The sequence below is a fragment of the Polyergus mexicanus genome, unplaced genomic scaffold (assembly GCF_030449975.1).
Source record: "Polyergus mexicanus isolate NDT 795.1 unplaced genomic scaffold, iyPolMexi1.0 SCAF_25, whole genome shotgun sequence".
Classification (NCBI taxonomy): Eukaryota; Metazoa; Arthropoda; class Insecta; order Hymenoptera; family Formicidae; genus Polyergus; species Polyergus mexicanus.
The window spans coordinates 3,270,642-3,290,421 of NW_027223345.1; the positions used below are offsets into that span (position 1 = coordinate 3,270,642).

The 19,780-nt window shown below is 31.7% G+C and overlaps 1 protein-coding gene across 2 annotated transcripts in view; it reads left to right on the forward strand.

Moving 5' to 3' along the window:
- Positions 1-8,606: 8,606 nt before the first annotated feature.
- Positions 8,607-19,780, forward strand: part of Ssh (Protein phosphatase Slingshot) — a 189,840-nt gene continuing 178,666 nt past the window's right edge. Inside the window, exon 1 of one of the 2 annotated variants that reach the window (XM_070313834.1) lies at positions 8,607-8,818. In XM_070313834.1, coding sequence (XP_070169935.1) covers positions 8,762-8,818 — 57 coding nt within the window. In that variant the 5' untranslated portion in view covers positions 8,607-8,761. Of the gene's footprint in view, positions 8,819-18,718; positions 18,986-19,780 lie in introns of those variants that run through there. The other variant, XM_070313832.1, reaches the window with a different exon arrangement.

Below are 19,780 nucleotides of genomic sequence, written 5' to 3' on the forward strand. Positions count from 1 at the left end.
TCAACGCGTTATAATGCGTTATAACAGTTGAGCGTACTTTTGCGATAATCTTTTGTTACGCGTATGTATACAACACGCGCAATTGAGTATCTGCCGCGCACTGATGTGCCTGCCTGTATGTGTATGCATGGTGCAGTCCCCATACAGCACAGAACATTGCAATTACATTGCAGTAATATTACAATCTTGCAAGTTGCAATGTAATACTGTTGAGACATTATTGGAACATATAATTGTAATATTTTATGAGAATGTTACAGCAACATTTCAAAAACATTACAAAAAACAGTTTTTGGTAATCGCTAGTTCGTTTGTTTACCGCTATGCGGCGCGCGTTGCGTTATCTATCCCGCATTTAAGTTTCAGTCACGATGATTACATAAAGCTTGCAAAGAGCGGCTAATAAGATTAAAGATCCCAGACAGCACAAGGATGTCCTTAGGATGTCCAAAGGGCATCCAGGATATACATGTAGGATATCCTCAGGATATCCCATTGTAATCCTCAAATCTCCTCTGGATGTCCTGAGGAAGAGTAAATGATAGCCGTATATTAACCTCTGGATAATCCAGGGAGATCCTGTGGAACATCCTAAGGAATTTTATAGGATATGTTAGGGATATTTTTCATATATTTCAAGGAGCAAATTTTAAAATTTAAATATGAATTAAAATTATGTTTTATTATTTACTGCCAATATTAAAAATCTAATATTAAAAATAGTTCACCGTTCTTTAATATTTGAGGCTTTCGTGCTGTACATGAATATTTTAGGTTTGGCTCCCGGGTTTGAGTTGTGTAATATTTTCTAAACAATCCAATATCTGAATTCCCTATGTTCGGATTGCATCAGAAATTGAACTGATAGAAAATAATTACATTTGTAATTTCCTGTCAGTTGCTCTTTGCAAGCTTTATTTTATATAATTCTCATGACCAAATCTCAAATACAAGTTCGCGTGTCGCATAGCGGTAAACAAACGAACTTTTTGGAATGTTGCGAACAGTAACATTTCTCATGAAATATTAAATAAATAATAATTTTGCACATATGAAAATGTGCGCATCAAATTCAATTATTAATATTAAACGAAATTAATGTGAACAATTAATTGCACATGTATATGTCCTCTGGAAATCCAAAAGACATCCAATATAATAGACAGGGCAGATATATCCTACAGACATCCAAGGGTTATCCAGTGGACATTTATAGGACATTAATACTTATTATAATACTTAAGATTTCTAAATTATATTAAATAGCTACACAACTAAAAATAATTATATATGCATATTAAATTTTTATAAATATATTTTTAATAATATCTTAAAACATCTTACAAATGTCCTGAACCGTCCTGGACATATTTAGGATGATCCTGAGGATGTTTTGCGCTGTCTAGGATATAACTATTTTTATCAGTTTAATTTATCCGATACAATCCCAACACAGGGAATTCAGATATTGAACTGATTGTTCAGTAATCGGATACATAAATATCCAAAAAAGTTAAAATTATTCGTTAATTGTTTACTTAAGTTGTAAAATATAGTCTAATATCTATATAAGTAAAATTTTAACTTTTATGAATGAAATTATTTAATCATTACTATTTTCTTAAACTTGTAGATTATTTATAAAATAGCGATGTTAACTAGATAACAGGAAATTGTTAAATAGTTTCCATTCCTATATAAAACCAAAAATTTAATAATAATTTTTTAATATGCACGATATTTCAGATTTTAATAAATAAACTTCGAGAATATATAAAGACATCCACGAGAGAAAAAACTCGTAATTGCGTAAATTCACAATCTTTTTTTCTTATTTCTCTTGGATGTTTTTATATATTTTCAAAGTTTATCTATCAAATTTAAAGCGTTCTGCATATTTGTAGCAACGCATTTCAATATTACAAATACATTGCACCGTAACATTACTGTAATATTACATTGTAATATTTCTAAGGGCGGACATTTCAACGTTGCCGCAGACTTGCAGTAACATTGCAGAAACATTTCGCAATTTCCATGTAATATTACAATGTTACAATGCAAGGTTTATGCAACATTTCTGCAATCTTTCGGTGCTGTATGAGGTCGACTTATTCCCGACACATACATATATACTTACATACTTACATACATGCATGCTACAACTAACGCGTAATAATAAAAACAAATGCGCATCTTTATAAATGAATACTCTCTAACCAAATAAAAAAATTATTTTCATATTGATTAAAATTAATTCGATACATAAAACCATTATTCATAAATATTTTACGACAAAAATTAAATTTCTAAATTTTTGCTTCAAAAAAAGTTTACTTTCTATAAATATAGGCAAGCTTATATAAATATGCAAATGTTTGGTAACATAAGAAGATAAAATATATCAAATTTTTTTTCTCATTTATAAATTACTAAATATAACTATAAATAATAATAAATTGTCATAAAGATTATATGTATATATACCCAGTAAGCAATTTGATAACAAATTGTTGCCAAATTGGCATCAAATTCGCTCAAAACTTGGTAACAAATCCAGTGCCATCTGTGTCCGCATTAAGCTTGTGTTTTGGTGACAAAGCTTGTTGACATAACCTGACAGCAAATTGACGACAAAAACCGAGCAAAGCTTGACATGATTTGACGCCAAATTGATGGCAAAAATCGACCAAGATCTGCGCAAGACAATCTGATAGCAGATTGTCAGCAAAAACCGAACAAATTCTGCAGCTTTTGGCCATTCATATAAAAGTATATATTTAAATAGATTTAAAGCCTTAACCCTAAGTAACAAAATGATGATAAGTTTTGGTCATAAAATGACCATTAGATAATTAGACATTATATAAAATCATATATTAATATGTTAAAACATATAGGTAAATTCAAATAACTTAATTTATAAAATTAAGGATCTTTTTGGACAGAAATTGTTTTGAATAAGTGAAAATCGAACAATTATCTGTCCGATTTGCCAAAAATCAATTCAATATCTGAATTTCCTGTATAAGAATTGTGTCAAAAATTGAACTGATAGAAATATATATATTATAATATTATTAACATTTTGTAGGATTTATATACACTCATGACAAGAATTTGAATACGGGTATAGATAATGAATAACGCGCCGCATAGCGATAAGCGACTGAACTATTTTATAATACTTTGTAATAAGCTGCAGATTTTGTTCGGTTTTTGCTGCCAATTTGCCATCAGATTGCGCACTCTAGATCCTGCTCAGTTTTTGCCGACAATCTGATGTCAGTCATGTCAGCAAGCTTTGCTCGGTTTCTGCCGCCAATTTGCTGTGTAGTTATGTTAGCAAGCTTTGCTTGATTCTTGCCGGCAATCTGCCAGCTTAATCGGTAATAACAACTCTTGTACCAAATTTGTAGCCTTTTTGCTGACAATAATTTGTAGCAAGCACTTGGCAATATCTGTTAGAACAGACCTGGCTGACTGGGTATATATATACCCAGTCAGCCAGGTCTGTTCTAACAGATATTGCCAAGTGCTTGCTACAAATTATTGTCAGCAAAAAGGCTACAAATTTGGTACAAGAGTTGTTATTACCGATTAAGCTGGCAGATTGCCGGCAAAAATCAAGCAAAGCTTGCTAACATAACTACACAGCAAATTGGCAGCAGAAACCGAGCAAAGCTTGCTGACATTACTGACATCAGATTGTCGGCAAAAACTGAGCAGGATCTAGAGTGCGCAATTTGATGGCAAATTGGCAGCAAAAACCGAACAAAATCTGCAGCTTATTACAAAGTATTATAAAATAGTTCAGTCGCTTATCGCTATGCGGCGCGTTATTCATTATCTATACCCGTATTCAAATTCTTATCATGAGTGTATATAAAGCCTACAAAATGCTAATAATATTATAATATATATATTTCTATCAGTTCAATTTTTGACATAATTCTTATACAGGAAATTCAGATATTGAATTGATTTTTGGCAAATCGGACAGATAATTGTTCGATTTTCACTTATTCAAAACAATTTCTGTCCAAAAAGATCCTTAATTTTATAAATTAAGTTATTTGAATTTACTTATATGTTTTAACATATTAATATATGATTTTATATAATGTCTAATTATCTAATGGTCATTTTATGACCAAAACTTATCATCATTTTGTTACTTAGGGTCAAGGCTTTAAATCTATTTAAATATATACTTTTATATGAATGGCCAAAAGCTGCAGAATTTGTTCGGTTTTTGCTGACAATCTGCTATCAGATTGTCTTGCGCAGATCTTGGTCGATTTTTGCCATCAATTTGGTGTCAAATCATGTCAAGCTTTGCTCGGTTTTTGCCGTCAATTTGCTGTCAGGTTATGTCAACAAGCTTTGTCACCAAAACACAAGCTTAATGCGGACACAGATGGCACTGGATTTGTTACCAAGTTTTGAGCGAATTTGATGCCAATTTGGCGACAATTTGTTAACAAATTGCTATCTGGGTATATATATATACGTATATACATATCATGCTCCTCGCCAGGGTTGGGAAGTAACGCGTTACTTGTAACGCCGTTACCGTTACAGTTACTTTTTTTCGGTAACTGTAACGGTAATGGCGTTACAAATTTTATTTGTAACGGAAAAAGTAACTTCGTTACATTTTTCGGTAACGAGTAACGAATTTAACAGTTACTTTTATCGTTACTTTTTTCAAATTTTTTGATTTATTTAAGATATTATTCTTGCTATTGTGCGTGATAAAATTTTTATCTTAACCGTAAAGCCGTAAGCAAATCGACCAATTAGCATTCTTATTATGTTGTAAAAATGCTTGAATGTGATTGATCAACTTATGGCTCTTGCAGACCAGTGCGATGACGCGACGCGCGATATCCAATGAGAGCTTTATCTTTTCGGAAAAGCAGAGCTCTCATTTACTACCAGTTCTAAGTACCTTGCAACGAAAATTAGAAAATCTCAATAAATCTGACCTTATAGATTGCCATTCATTAGTTGAAGCTATTCAGCAAGGTTTAAATAAAAGATAACTTATTAATTTGATTAATACATATGTTATTTAATTTTAAATAAGGATTTAATTGAAAAATATTATTTTATTTTAAACTATTGATTCAAAAGTATTAATTTCAATAAAACAATGTCACTTAATTTACTATATTTGATTTTAGATTTCTTACAATATTTGAAACAAAAGAATTAATAATAGCAGCATGTTTACATCCAAAATTTAAGTTAAACTCGTTAACCGGAGAAAAAAGAAAACGTGCTGAAAATTACTTGGAGGATTTATTGGGAATCCGATCAACTGAAAATTCTTCAAAAGCTGGAAAATCTGACGATCACGATGATTTTTTCATTTTTGAGCAAAAAACGGTGCAAAATGAATCTGAACAAGAAGAATTGCAACGGTTTTTAAAATCAAATAATTGTAATATAGAAATGTTAAACGACTATCCAAAACTTAAAAAACTTTTTATTAAATATAATACAGCTCTACCAAGCAGTGCATCTGTAGAAAGAATGTTTAGCATCGGTGGCTCTGTATTAACACCACAAAGAGGGCATTTAAATGATGATACTATGGAGCAACAAATTTTATTAAAAATTAATAAAGAATTTCGATAAAATTTAATCATTTATTTTGTAATAAACCTTGAATGAAATCTTTTGCTTACAATTTTTTAAAAGTTTTTCTTATGCAAAATAATTTATTAGTTTGTATTGTAAAAAAGTAACGGAAATTGTAACGACTCGTTACTTTTTAGTAACTGTAACGGTAACGAGTTACTTTTTAAAATTAGTAACGAGTAACGGTAACGAGTTATTTTTTAGAAAAAATAACGGTAACGGTAACGAGGTACTTTTATAAAGTAACTTTCCCAACCCTGCTCCTCGCATATTCGTTTAAACGTTCATTCAAGCTGCTCTCTCTTTCTCTCTCTCTCTCTCTTTCTTTGGTCGTTCTTTATTGTATTCTTTCTTTTTCATTATTTTATTCTCTTATTTATTCGATTTTTATTCTTTTTATTCTCCTCTTCCTACATAATAATAATTATTAATTTAATCATTAATTTATTCATCTTTATTTTATAGAGTATAAATGAGATATTGTATATCTTATAAATAGAAAAAGTATTTAATTATGTGTATTTTTATATGTACATGTGTTGTATTTAATTATAGTTAAATAGAAAAAGAAAATAACTTATTTTGTTGTGTATCTCATTTATGCTTTATAAAATTAAAATAAATAAATAAATTTATTTATTTTCATATAGGGAGACGAGAATAAAAAGAATAAAAGTTGAGTAAAAATAATATAATAATAGGAATTAAAAAATACAATAATAAACGAGCAGAAAGAGAGAGAGAGAGAAAGAAAGAGAGAGTGAGAGAGAGAAAGAGGGAAGCGCGAATAAACGCGTAAGTGAATATGCGAGGAACATGAAGTTAAGCGATATGTAGTACATAACGAGCGAGCGATTAGAAAGAGACAGAGCGTATGATCGAGACAGAAAAGATGCGGCAATAATATTAGTGCGTACATGTATATTACTCTCTCACACATGAAAGAGACAAAGATAGTACTATTATGTCTGTCCTTGTCGTGTAAGATTGCAACTCCGTCTATCGCGACATCATGCAACTAATCTACTGCTCTGTTTTACTCTTAAGCCTCGATCTCGCACACACACATATGCACAAAAGTTTTATAAACCAAGATCTTTTTTACTAGGTTTCTAAATACATTTTTAAACGTTCACTTATATTCTTTTATGCATTTCCGAGTAGGAACCTATCTTATTTTGTACGTACAAACTGCACAACTTTTATATTAAGCAAATATTGTTACGACCTGACACAAAAAGCCGATAACAAACTGTAATTTTTTAGCTTTTCTTTGTTTTTAATATAAAAGCGCAAGGTTCCCACTTTGTTGATGTATATACTTTAATCGTTGAAAAGGATTTCTCATTTCATGTAACCAATAAAAAAATTCCGATGTATGAAAATATAATTATTATGGCCGATAAAACAGGACAGTCCGGCATCCTCTTAAAAAGTTGACCAATCACAGTCAAGTATGAGAAGAATACTTGACTGTAATTAGTCAATTTTTTAAGGCTTGGAGCTTAAAATCTTATTGTAGACGCCGCTTTACTGCTTAAGTTTTTTTATGTGCCCGGGCCCTATGTCTATGGGACTGCTGATGGCAGTGAAAGAAGTGCACGAGTAGAGTGAGACAAAATAAATATAAAGGTGCCTTTACATGGTAGCGTCAAGCGTCGAGTGTTGAGCGTTAAGCGTTTGCGCAGAATATTGTTGCCCAGAATTATATTTATTTCGTCTATTTTATTATATAACAGATATATATGTGTGTGTTATTATTATTAATCAAAAATGTATTATAAAACGTTACTACTCTGGCAGTGTAGTAAATTAAAATAAAATAAAAATACAAATGCAGCAAGAGATTTTGAATGGTTGAAATATTCAAATAAATAAGACACGAAAAGGGATTCACAAATGACAAAATGACATAGTTTGAAAAACTATTGTTAAAAGTAGGACATGATCTAAAGGAGCAATATGTTATAAACATGCAGAAAAAGAATTATCAAAATTAAATCTCTTAATCTTTGATTAGATTCTAATATTCTACTAGGGGATAGTAACGTTTTATATATTTTTTGTTTAATAATAATATCTATTGTGTATAATGTAAATAAATATCAATTTTCAGTATTAGTAATGTGTATCAGAACATAATTATTTTTATCTCGAGCGAATTCATATCATTCATCATGCTATTAGCAGCACGAAGCTGTAATCTATCTCATTCAAATTCCTGCGCAATGATTTCTGTGTAGACGCAAACGCTCGACGCTCGATGCTCGATGTTGCCATGTAATGGCACCTTAAGGTTATTTCCGTCTTTTCCTAATAAAGTCTGATTGGATGAGCAGCCGATTTTTTGCCAACCAATCAAGCTTTATTAGAAAGAGACAAAACGTGACATAATATTATCTGCCTCTCACTCTACTCGTGCGGCTCCCCTTTCACTACCATCAGAAACGATTGTGTATCTTAAAACAAAGTGAAGAGTACAAAAGCAAACAGATTTATTAGATTTCGACAAATGAAATCATAGATATTCTAATGAATTTCCTCATTTTTGTAATTTTCACATTGTTTTAAGATACACGATCAACCCCCAGTAGGTCTATTCTCTAACTTCGTAACGACGATGTCGTTATCGTTATGCGTCGTTGCGCAGCTGAAACATATTGGAAAATAGCTGCGCAACGACGCGTAACGATAGCGAATTTGTTAAAAGTTAAGAGTTACAGAATAGGGCTGCAGCAATCCATTCTATATGTCGGTGGAAAATACAGAGAGAGAATTCGCGATATCATCGTAAACACGCGATAAAAGGCAGTCTATCATCCGGCGCATGTATCCTGCGCCTGCGCGTCGAATGGCGGCGTATGGTGAGCAGGTAGGTAGGGGAGGAGGGATAATTCACCAGACTTACGGCGCGAGCGTGCGCGGTGTGGCTGTCGGCTGTGGCTTGTATCAAATATGGCCGCCGTGAGCGTGATACCGACGAAGGTGCGCGAAAAATGACGGCTTCTCTGCGCTCTTGACGGCGCGATCGTACGTGCGCGCGCGAGAGCAGCGAGTATTCGAGCGATTTGTCGTGTGCATCGTGACGGCGGTTGTGCGGCATCTCATCGCTATGGCGCTGGTCACGGTGCAACGTTCTCCGAGCGTGTCCAGTTCCCCGCAGAGCTCGGTGAGTTTTTGTATTTCCTTCTCTTTCGACACGTATACATATATATATCTTTCCCGGATGCGGAGACGCACGCACGTATAATCGCGCCGTTTCGAGGGAACGTGATTGTTGTTACGTCGCTGACCCCCTCGCTTGTTCGATTCAACTCGGTTCGCTTAAGAGTCAGCCGTCCGGCTGTCTCTACCTTATTTGGTAGTGCTCTGCCGAACGAGAATGGGAATCGAGGGAATTCCAAGTTCCCCTGTATGTACTACGTACGCAGTACGTACACATGTATCTGCTGTATTCGCGACATGCTATATCTTCAACCGGCATGGAAAGCGCGCTGAAACAAACAGGCTACAACAGCGTAAACAAACGTAACGGAGGTAGATAAGTAGTGGAGATTGCTCTCGCTCGAAATTCCACGATTTTATGCCGCTTGTCCTCGATACGCGGAGCTTCGATGATGCGTCTCGGCAAAGATTGTGCCGTACGATAATTCGCTTCCCGCTTATTACTTTCGCTTTCTGTTCGCACGATCGTATTTGATGATAGATTTCTCTCACGTAGAGTCGAAGATTTTGTAATTCAATTATCTTTTAGCGATCTCGTATTTATTGATTGCTCGCAAAGATACTTTCACGATATCGAAGAAGTATGCGACGAGATAAAAGTTGGATAGCGCGAGTTTTTCTCATGTCATAGATGAGTGAGATTATGCGCTTCCGTAGCGCTGATAATAGTGTATGCGAATGATAATTTCATGGTTTCGTTTCCTGAAACGGTAGAACCATGCAATAGATGACAAATGTGAAATTATTTTTTTGATTAATGTCGTTCCAATTAATAATCTGTCGAATGGTTGATTTGTTATCGGATATCATTGTTGATTGTTAAATCATATGGCATAGTTGCAAAAATTTATTCTAATTATAATATATAATCACACTAATCAAGTATTACTATCAATTTTTAGATTTTTTAAATGTAAAAATGTTATTGTACATACTATGTAATAATATTAATAATAATAATCTATATTATAATAAAATTAATATAAGAATTACTATTTAATAAAAGAAATACTAATCACAAAGATAATATAATTATTATATATTAATATAAATATTATATATAAAAAATATTATATAATATTAATATAATATATATAATAATTTATTTTATGGACAACATTCGCATTATGTGTCCTTTTATTTGACTGTATGTTTATTTTTTTATAAACAATTTCTTTACTTCTTATTTAATATTTTTTTAAATATTTAAAATTTTAATAATTAAAGAAAAAAATTATACTTATTTATACTTAATATACTTAATTAATTAAGGAAAAAATTATACTTTTACGAATTTACAAATGGAACTCAATTTTTATAATAAATATATTAAATTTTTGGTAGAATGTATTTCTCAAATAAAATCGTTTTCGATTTTATATTCAATTGTCAATATATATCTTAAGTTATAATTAATAATAACAACAAGCAAATAAATAAATTGGCTTAAGGAGCAAAGGCGTAAATAACAAAAAAATAACTTAATAATAACCGCACGCTTATGTCTTGATGGAAACTCTTAAAATTAAAATTAAAAAACAAAAGCGCAAATCATAAAGATATAAATAGCACAAAATGAATAGTACAAACCTTTCAGTCCTTAAATGGACTTTTTTCCGTGACGAAAAATTACAGTCAGCAAATAAAAACAGAAATAGTCAAAAATTTGTTCATCGACCCTTTAAAGGCACGTCAACATTTGTTAAAATTCACCATCCACCCCATACAGGTTTTCACAAAACTTGCGGGGTGTCTGTGAAGTTGACGTGACGTTTTACGAATTTAAAAAAAAACTAAAAGTTCTAATAACTTTTCATAGTTCTATAGGTCAGCACGACATTTGATGAAAATATGTTGCGCTCATGATTTTCTAACGGTAGTTTTTGACAGTTCTATAAGATTTTTATTCTTTAGAAACATTTTTATAGAGAGTTCCAATTGTTTATTATTTTTTAAACAATTTTTGATAATTACATCCAGCATGACATTTAGCGAAAATATATTATTTTATATCATAATCTGACATATTTTGATATAAAAAATAAAATATCTCGTAAAATATTTAGTTTTCGATAATCTTACCGTAATACTTTTATGTACAGAATAATAAGACAAATCATTTAATATAAAAAAAAATTGTTTTTAAGAAAAAGTATATAATTATTTACAATGTATTTTTTAAACAATTATTTGTTTTTTTTTTTTACACTAATTGATTTGTCTCATTATTTTGTACATAAAAATATAAGTGTGTGTGAAGCTAGCATATCATTTCGTGGAAGATCATAAATAATTAAGAGTTCTGGCTTTATTTTCAATAGTTCTAGAGTTCTTGATAGTTTAAACAAATAGTTCTGGCGATTAAACCAAAGAAAATGCCTCAGGACAAACTGATATGCTAATTTCATGCAGCATATCATTTCGTCCTACGACATTTTCCTTATCAATAATTGTTCAAATTTAAAAGATTTGTAGTTCTACATGAGTTCTAAGAAGAGTTCTGCCTTCTAAAAGTAAAAAATATTCATAAAATGAAATAAAACAATTTTTTCCCCGAAAACTCGTATTTTCGAGTCTAGAGGTGATATGCTGGCCGTATTTCGAGAGTTCTGATTATTATAAACTAGTTCTCGTGTAGTTCTGGGCATGTACATTGCTTTTCTAAAGAGTTCCGATGGAGGAAATAATTAGAAAATTTTTAAAACGATTATTTTACCCGAAAAACTCGTATTTTCGAGTACAGAGGTGATATGCTGACCGTATATTTCGAAAGTTCTGATTATTATAAACTAGTTCTCGTGTAGTTCTCGGCATGTACATTGCTTTTCCAAAGAGTTCTGATCGAGGAAATAATTAGAAAATTTTTTAAACAATTATTTTAGCCGAAAAAGTTCTCTTCATGTTCAGCACAAATATGCAATTTCAGATCGATATTCCGCCAATTAACAATTTTTAATCAATTTTTAATATCCACGCCTAGCACGACACTCTCCCCTCTAAAGTACCAAAACGTTGGATATTATCATTTTTGGCAAGAGTCCCGGATAGTTCTGTTCAAGTTCAGCACATATATGCAATTTCAGATGGATATTCCGCCAATTAACAATTTTTAATATCCACACCCAGCACGACGCTTAGTCAAAATGTGTCGTGCTGATGATTTTTCATAGTTCTAGCGGTAGTTTTCAACAGTTCTATAAAAGTTCTATACTTTAGGAACATTTTTACAAAGAATTCCGATTGTTTCCTATTTTTTAAACAATTTTTAGTAATTACGTCCAGCACGACACTTATTTTTAGTCAAAATGTGTCGTGCTGATAATTTTCCGTAGTTTTAGCGGTAGTTTTCGACAATTCTATAGGAGTTTTATACTTTAGAAACATTTTTATAGAGAGTTTCGATTGTTTACTATTTTTTAAATAATTCTTAGTAATTATGTCCAGCACGACACTTAGTGAATATGTGTCGTGCTGATGATTTTTCGCAGTTCTAGCGGTAGTTTTTGACAGTTCTATGCTTTAGAAACATTTTTACAGAGAGTTCCGATTGTTTATTATTTTTTAAATAATTTTTGATAATTATGTCCAGCACGACACTTAGTGAAAATGTATCGTGCCAATGATTTTCCGCAGTTCTAGCGGTAGTTTTTGACAGTTCTATGTTTTAGAAATATTTTTACAGAGAGTTCCGATTGTTTATTATTTTTTAAACAATTTTTGACAATTATGTCCAGTACAACACCTAGTGAAAATTTTTCACATGCACACTCGCAGATTTGAAGAAAAACGCCGTATATTTTTTCATCAAATTACACTAAAGAATTTGTTACTGTAACTCTAAGTGCGCGTCTTTTGCAAAGCGCGCACTGAGAAAAAAAAATTGTTAACTTGACTAAATTCGTCCAACTAATTACTATTTCTTTATATTTCTTTAATTGAAATATTTAAGTATTTAAGTCAAATATACATCATGTTAGATTTAATATATCGGATTTGACTTAAATATTTTAATTAAAAAAAGACAAAGAAATAGTAATTAGTTGCACGAATTTAGTCTAATTAACAAGTTTTTTTTCTCAGTGCGGTGTCCTGTAAGATAAGCGCTCTATGCCGATAATTACTAAAAATTATTTAAAAAATAGTGAACAATCGGAACTCTCTGTAAAAATGTTTCTATAATATAGAACTCTTATAGAAAACGTCGAAAACTACTGCTAGAACTACGGAAAATCATCAGCACGACACATTTTGACTAAGTGTCGTGCTGGGCGTGGATATTAAAAATTGATTAGAAATTGTTAAATGGCGGAATATCCCTCTGAAATTGCATATATGTGTTGAACTTCAACAGAACTATCCGGAACTCTTGGCAAAAATGATAATATCCAACGCGTTTTAGTACTTTAGAGGGAAGAGTGTCGTGCTAGGCGTGGATATTAAAAATTGATTAAAAATTGTTAATTGGCGGAATATCGATCTGAAATTGCATATATGTGCTGAACTTGAAGAGAACTATGCAGAACTCTTGCCAAAAATGATAATATCCAATGCATTTTAGTACTTTAGAGGGGACGGTATTGTGCTAGATTCGCGAAGTTAACACATTTTTTCAATTTCGATTTTTTGATATAAGGAATGCGGAACTTTTTTTAATTTTTATCAGGAACTGTAGAACTATGAAAAGTGCTATTAGAACTCTTAATATTTTTTTGAAATTCGTAAAACATCGTGCCAACTTCACAGACACTCAAATGTGTGGCTGATGCTAGTATGTCTACATGATTTTTCTATGATTTTTTATCTTCTATGATTTTCTAAGCTAAACGTTGAGCAATAAATTCGATATTGTATATCTTGAGAGCAATAAATTAGAGAAATATTTTAGGACAAAAATCATAACAGCAACTAATTGCGTTCATGTATTCTTGTAGGTAAGCTAGCATTGCCATACGTTCGGTGGATTTTTCTAAGTCAAACGTTGAGCAATAAATTCGATATTATATATTTTGAGAGCAATAAATTAGGAAAACATTTTAAGACCAAAATAATAACAGCAACTATCCACTTTACTCTTGTAGGCAAGCTAGCACCGCCATTCTTTCAGGTCGATTTTTCTAAGTCAAATATGGAGCAATAAATTCAATATTGTATATCTTGAGAGCAACAAATTAGAGAGACATTTAAAGATCAAGATCATTACAGCAACTAATTGCGTTCATGTACTTTACTCTTGTAGGTAAGCTACCACCGCCATACGATCAATGGATTTTTCTAAGTCAAACGTTGAGCAATAAATTCGATTTTATATATTTTAAAAGCAGTAAATTAAGAAAACATTTTAAGACCGAAATAATAACAGCAACTATTGCGTTCATGTACTTTTCATTCATTTACTTTTATAGGTAAGCTAGCACCGCCACTCATTCGGGTACCTCTATTAATCTAGCAGGACTAAATCAGCAGAATCAAACTGGATCTATCAGATTATTTAGTACCCATTTTGTACTAATTTGTACCAATAATAATAATTTTGTACCTCGTGCCATTTTCAAAAAAACCGTGGCGCTGCTACCATCAAATTAAGCTAGCAGGACCAAACTAAAACAAAACGAAAAAATAAAAATAAGACTAGAAATTGAATGGGCTGAATTTGTACTAATTTGTACCACCCAAATAAACTTAATATATCTAGCCCTTATGCTTAAAAGAACCCCCAATTGAATTTAGCCCTATTAAGCTCAAGAGTAAAGTACTCTTTTCAATCAGCAGAATCAATCGCTACTTATATACTGGACGCGGCATAATTTGTACCGCCAAAATGTGAAGTTTCAAATTTTGTACCCCCGCCGTTCCTTCGAAAACTACCCCCGACTTCTATCCGTCTCAAGAGTAAAGTACCCTTCGCGACGAGCAGAATCAATCGCTACTTGTACAAACAACGCGACATAATTCGTACCATCAAAATCTAAAGTTTCAGATTTTGTACCCCGTTTTTTTTTTTATTATGTTTTTCATGTAGTTTTTCGTTCACAAACACATACATACACATCCTCATGCATACCCGTATACATGCAAGTACGTATGTTTATTTCAATACCTTTATACGTAGAATCATTAAAAAAAATTTAGAATAATATACATAATAATAGAATAATATACATTCATTACTGAAAAATAATGAGCAAATCAATTGGTATAAAAAAAAAATTGTTTTTAAGAAAATTTGTTTTTTTTAGCATTAATTAATTTGTCTTATTATTCTGTACATAGAAGTATTACGGTAAAATTATCGAAAACTGAATATTTTATGAAATATTTTATTTTTTATATCAAAATATGGCAGATTAAAATATAAAATAACTCAAAAAGTACTTAATGAAAAAATACTTCATTATAATGTTTTGGAAAGCTCTCGATGTCAGCTACAAGAATACTAAATGAAGAATGGAGGTTTCTATTTAAGATTTTAAAGTTGACCTTCACATGACCTTGAAATGATTTTCCAAGGTCAAATCTTCTTATGGCCCCCATCTTATGGTCCCCTTGAAGTCACACAACTTTTGATTGAAACATTTTTCTCACGTGCGTGCGCGCGTGCGTGCGTGCGTGCGTGCGTGCGTGCGTGTGTGTATGCGTGCGTGCGTGCGTGCGTGTGTAGTATATATGAATAAAATATATTTAATATTAAATATAATGTTAAATATTATGAAATATTGTATTAATAAATATTATTAAATATTATTAAATTTAATTTTAGTATTAAATATTTTTAAATTATATATTAAAGTTTTGAAATTATTGAATATTATAATAGTTAATAAGCTTTTAAATATTTATAGACGAAGAAGGAGAGAGAGAGAGAGAGAGAGAGAGAAAATTAAAGAAAAGAAAGTATAAGCAAAAGAGTGGGAGGGAGAAAGAGACAAAAGGAAAAAAGAAGGAGAATAAATATAACATCAGGTAATAATATTGTTTAGTATTATTAAACATATTGCTAAATATTATTAAGAAATATTATTAAAAATTATTAATATTATCTATTTTATTTTATTTGAAGATGGAGAGAGAAATAAAAAGAGAAAGCAAAAAAAGATACTTTATTTTAAATTAAAAAAGAGGAAGAATAAGCGAGAGAGAGGGGGGAGGGGAGAGAGGTAGAGTTAAATTATGATGGTGCGGTTATTTTGTTAGATATTTCATAAGGTGATTTCATCACAGATTTCTATATAATATACTAGACTATGAACTCCTGCTGTGAGATGTACCCAACTTTTATGTATAAAACTTGTACATATGTTAGAGCGCATGCGCCGAATAAGTTGATGGAATGTGGCTTTCTGCTGGCATGTCAAGTTAAATTATAAAATGTTTATGAATGAATTGAACTAATGTAAAATAAATTCGATGAAAAATTGATAAATACATATAAATATTATATTTATATGTATATATCACAATTCTATATAAAACATTACAACATATATATCTCAATATACTTACTTAAAAAAAGAAATTCCACAATTCTTTCTCTGTACATTTTAGCACTCGTTTATTATACATTTTTGCGGCATGTTGACCTAGGTTCATCTCCAATATTTTGATGCACTGCAATTTTATTCGTTTGCTTTTTAACATTAGGTTATATCTTTCTCTTACTTCAAAAAATGCTACCCATATTAAGTTAGCCCCCCCACCAACGCCAAATTAAGTCAAATACGTAAAATAATTTAGTGCTAATTATATGCTAATTAGTTGCCGTAGTCCGAATTTTGTTGCTCAAACCGTTTAGCAGGAATTTACATTCAAAGTGGGGGGTGCTAGCTTGACATTAAGCCAGCCCCCCCCCCCATAGTGAAAAAAATATATATAAAGCTCGAATCAAAAAATAAAATACACTAGAATTTGTTGCTATTTTGTTGCTCTAAAATAACATAAAAATATTTTTAAAAAAGTATATTATTTAATTAATACCACTATATACTCAGTCTCGCCGCGCCGTACCATTCACTTGCGCGGAGTAAAAGTAAATAAAAAAATGTATTGCTCGCATATATTTGGTACTAAAATAATCTGTGGACAATATACTGTCGAAATATATGAGAAACTGAATTTGTTGCTCGTCTTAAAGTATTAAAAATCGATACTTTGTCGCCGCGGACCCTATACGACGCGCTCTTATATTATATAAATTAACTAAAAGAATTTGTTGCTCGCATGTTTTTGGTATTAAAATAATCTGTGGACGATGTACTATCGAAATATATAAGAAACTGAATTTGTTGCTCGTCTTAAAGTATTAAAAATCGATACTTTGTCGCCGCGGACCCTATATGACGTGCTTTCCTAATATATAAATTAACTAAAAGAATTTGTTGCTCGCATGTTTTTGGTATTAAAATAATCTGTGGACGATGTACTATCGAAATATATAAGAAACTGAATTTGTTGCTCGTCTTAAAGTATTAAAAATCGATACTTTGTCGCCGCGGACCCTATATGACGCGCTTTCTTAATATATAAATTAACTAAAAGAATTTGTTGCTCGCATGTTTTTGGTATTAAAATAATCTGTGGACGATGTACTATCGAAATATATAAGAAACTGAATTTGTTGCTCGTCTTAAAGTATTAAAAATCGATACTTTGTCGCCGCGGACCCTATATGACGCGCTTTCCTAATATATAAATTAACTAAAAGAATTTGTTGCTCGCATGTTTTTGGTATTAAAATAATCTGTGGACAATATACTATCGAAATATATAAGAAACTAAATTTGTTGCTTGTCTTAAAATTTTAATAAAAGTGAATTACGGGGAAGAGCAAAAATTTTCTGAATTTTTCAAAAATTTTGATATTTCTGCTTTACAACTTTACTTACAACTTGGTTTTTACTGCTTTATTATATCGTTAAGCCATTAGTTATCGCAGATAGTAAATGATAAATTTATTGCAAAAGATTGTGGTCGCGTCGTATCTGATTTTCGCATCGGTTATTTTTTAATTGTTTTGCACTTTAACATGCATATTCCGCAAATGCGTGCGGAATATGCATTGCCTTTGGCTCCGGCTATCTACCTACGGCGTGACCTTTCGCTCGCGTCATCGCGACGACCTCCGCGCTTCGAGGGGTGACGATCAACGTCGCGGAGGCGCTGCCGATCCGATGCGAAACATCACATCGATATTAAGCCAGCGAGCTGGTGTTGGAGCTCTCCTCGGTGCAACGATGACGACCGACTCAGTTGGTCCGCCGCCACTCGACGGATAGCTCGTCAAGCGAATAAATATACTATCGCGTTTTACCTCTCGAAGCACGATTTTTTCTTTGTACTGTTTTCGGTCTCGATTACCGCTTTTTCACGTTGAAATCATTAGATTATTGAAAAATGATCGCATCAAGCAATACGTGAGGCAAATTACGTAGTCAGTTGAAATATAATCGAATACAACTGTTTGAGAGATAATTAAGTTGAATTTTAATGGATCTTACTTATAATTGATAATCTACATGACCGGTTTACGACATACCGATTTTTTTCTTTTATTTTAATTATTTTAAACGGTGAGAGTACTATCCTAGTTTCAAGCTGAGATATATGTAGTTGTTTCAATTGATAACATTATAATTATTGCTGCATTTTCTTCGTGCGAATTATATCGAAGAGTAATAGATCAAGAAAATGAAGACGATCGCAAACTGATACAAACGATAAATATTTTTACAATCATAATTGTTTAAAACATTGTTCACAACATTGTTTACAACATTGTACAAGAATGCAATCTGTTATTACTTGATCGTAATTACGAATATTCATTTATAACTCTCGTTTAAAAACTTTTGGAACAAAATCGATCGTACCAATATGACACTAGGTTAAGTAGTCGCACTCATTTGCGTATCGTGAAAAAGCTCTTGTCCATACATTGCGAAACATGATTGTGCTGAAGCAGAAAACTTCTCTACATTACGGTCTTCCCCCGCTACCAGCATCCCAGCCACCCTCGCCCTGGTCCAGCATACTCTGGGGCGATGATCCGCGATTACGCGGACGAAAAGTCGCGTGTGGTATACGCGTTACGCAATTGCGGAACGAAGTCACTGCAAAAGTAAGCCTTCATGCTGGAGCCTTAGAGCCCAATGATTTTTTTGATTATTCAACTAGCATAATAACGTTACGTAGTGTGCTTTGTGCGCTACCGATACTCGTAATACTATTATAGTAAATAAAAATCGAGTCAGAAATACTTCGATATTTTACCTTTTCAGGAAAACTATATATCGAGTATCCGTCCATAAATATCCGAGCAAATATCTTACAACTGATTGAAGTTACAAAGTTTAATAAGAGAAATTAGCACAGTTTTTAGTCTGCGATAAAGCGCATGTAAAATTTTTTTTACTCCTAATCTTTTCAAGTTATGAAGGTTATCATTGTTTTTTTAAATGGAACCCCCTATTTTTTTATTGCATATTCTTATACTTTTTCTTGAAAACTTTTTAAAACACTAATAAAGTACTTTTTAATTAAGTATTTTTTAAGTTATTTTATATTTTAATCTAACATATTTTGATATAAAATACATTTTATACATTTTTATTAAACTTTATTGTAATTTCAATCAGTTGTGAGATATTTGCTCGGACATTCATGGACGGACACTCTGTATAGTTGGATATAAGAGATTATTTTTATTATATTGTACAAAATGTATTGTAATACATGTGGAATTTATTTTATGAATGGATTCTTTGACTAATTTGAAGTTAATCTTTCTTTAGCAAATGTTTTTAGATTATTGTCGACTCCGTTATACATATACATACATATAGGGTGTCCTAGATCACTCGTACATCCCTCTTCTTTCAAAAACTAAGCATTTTAGAGAAAAACATTTTCAACA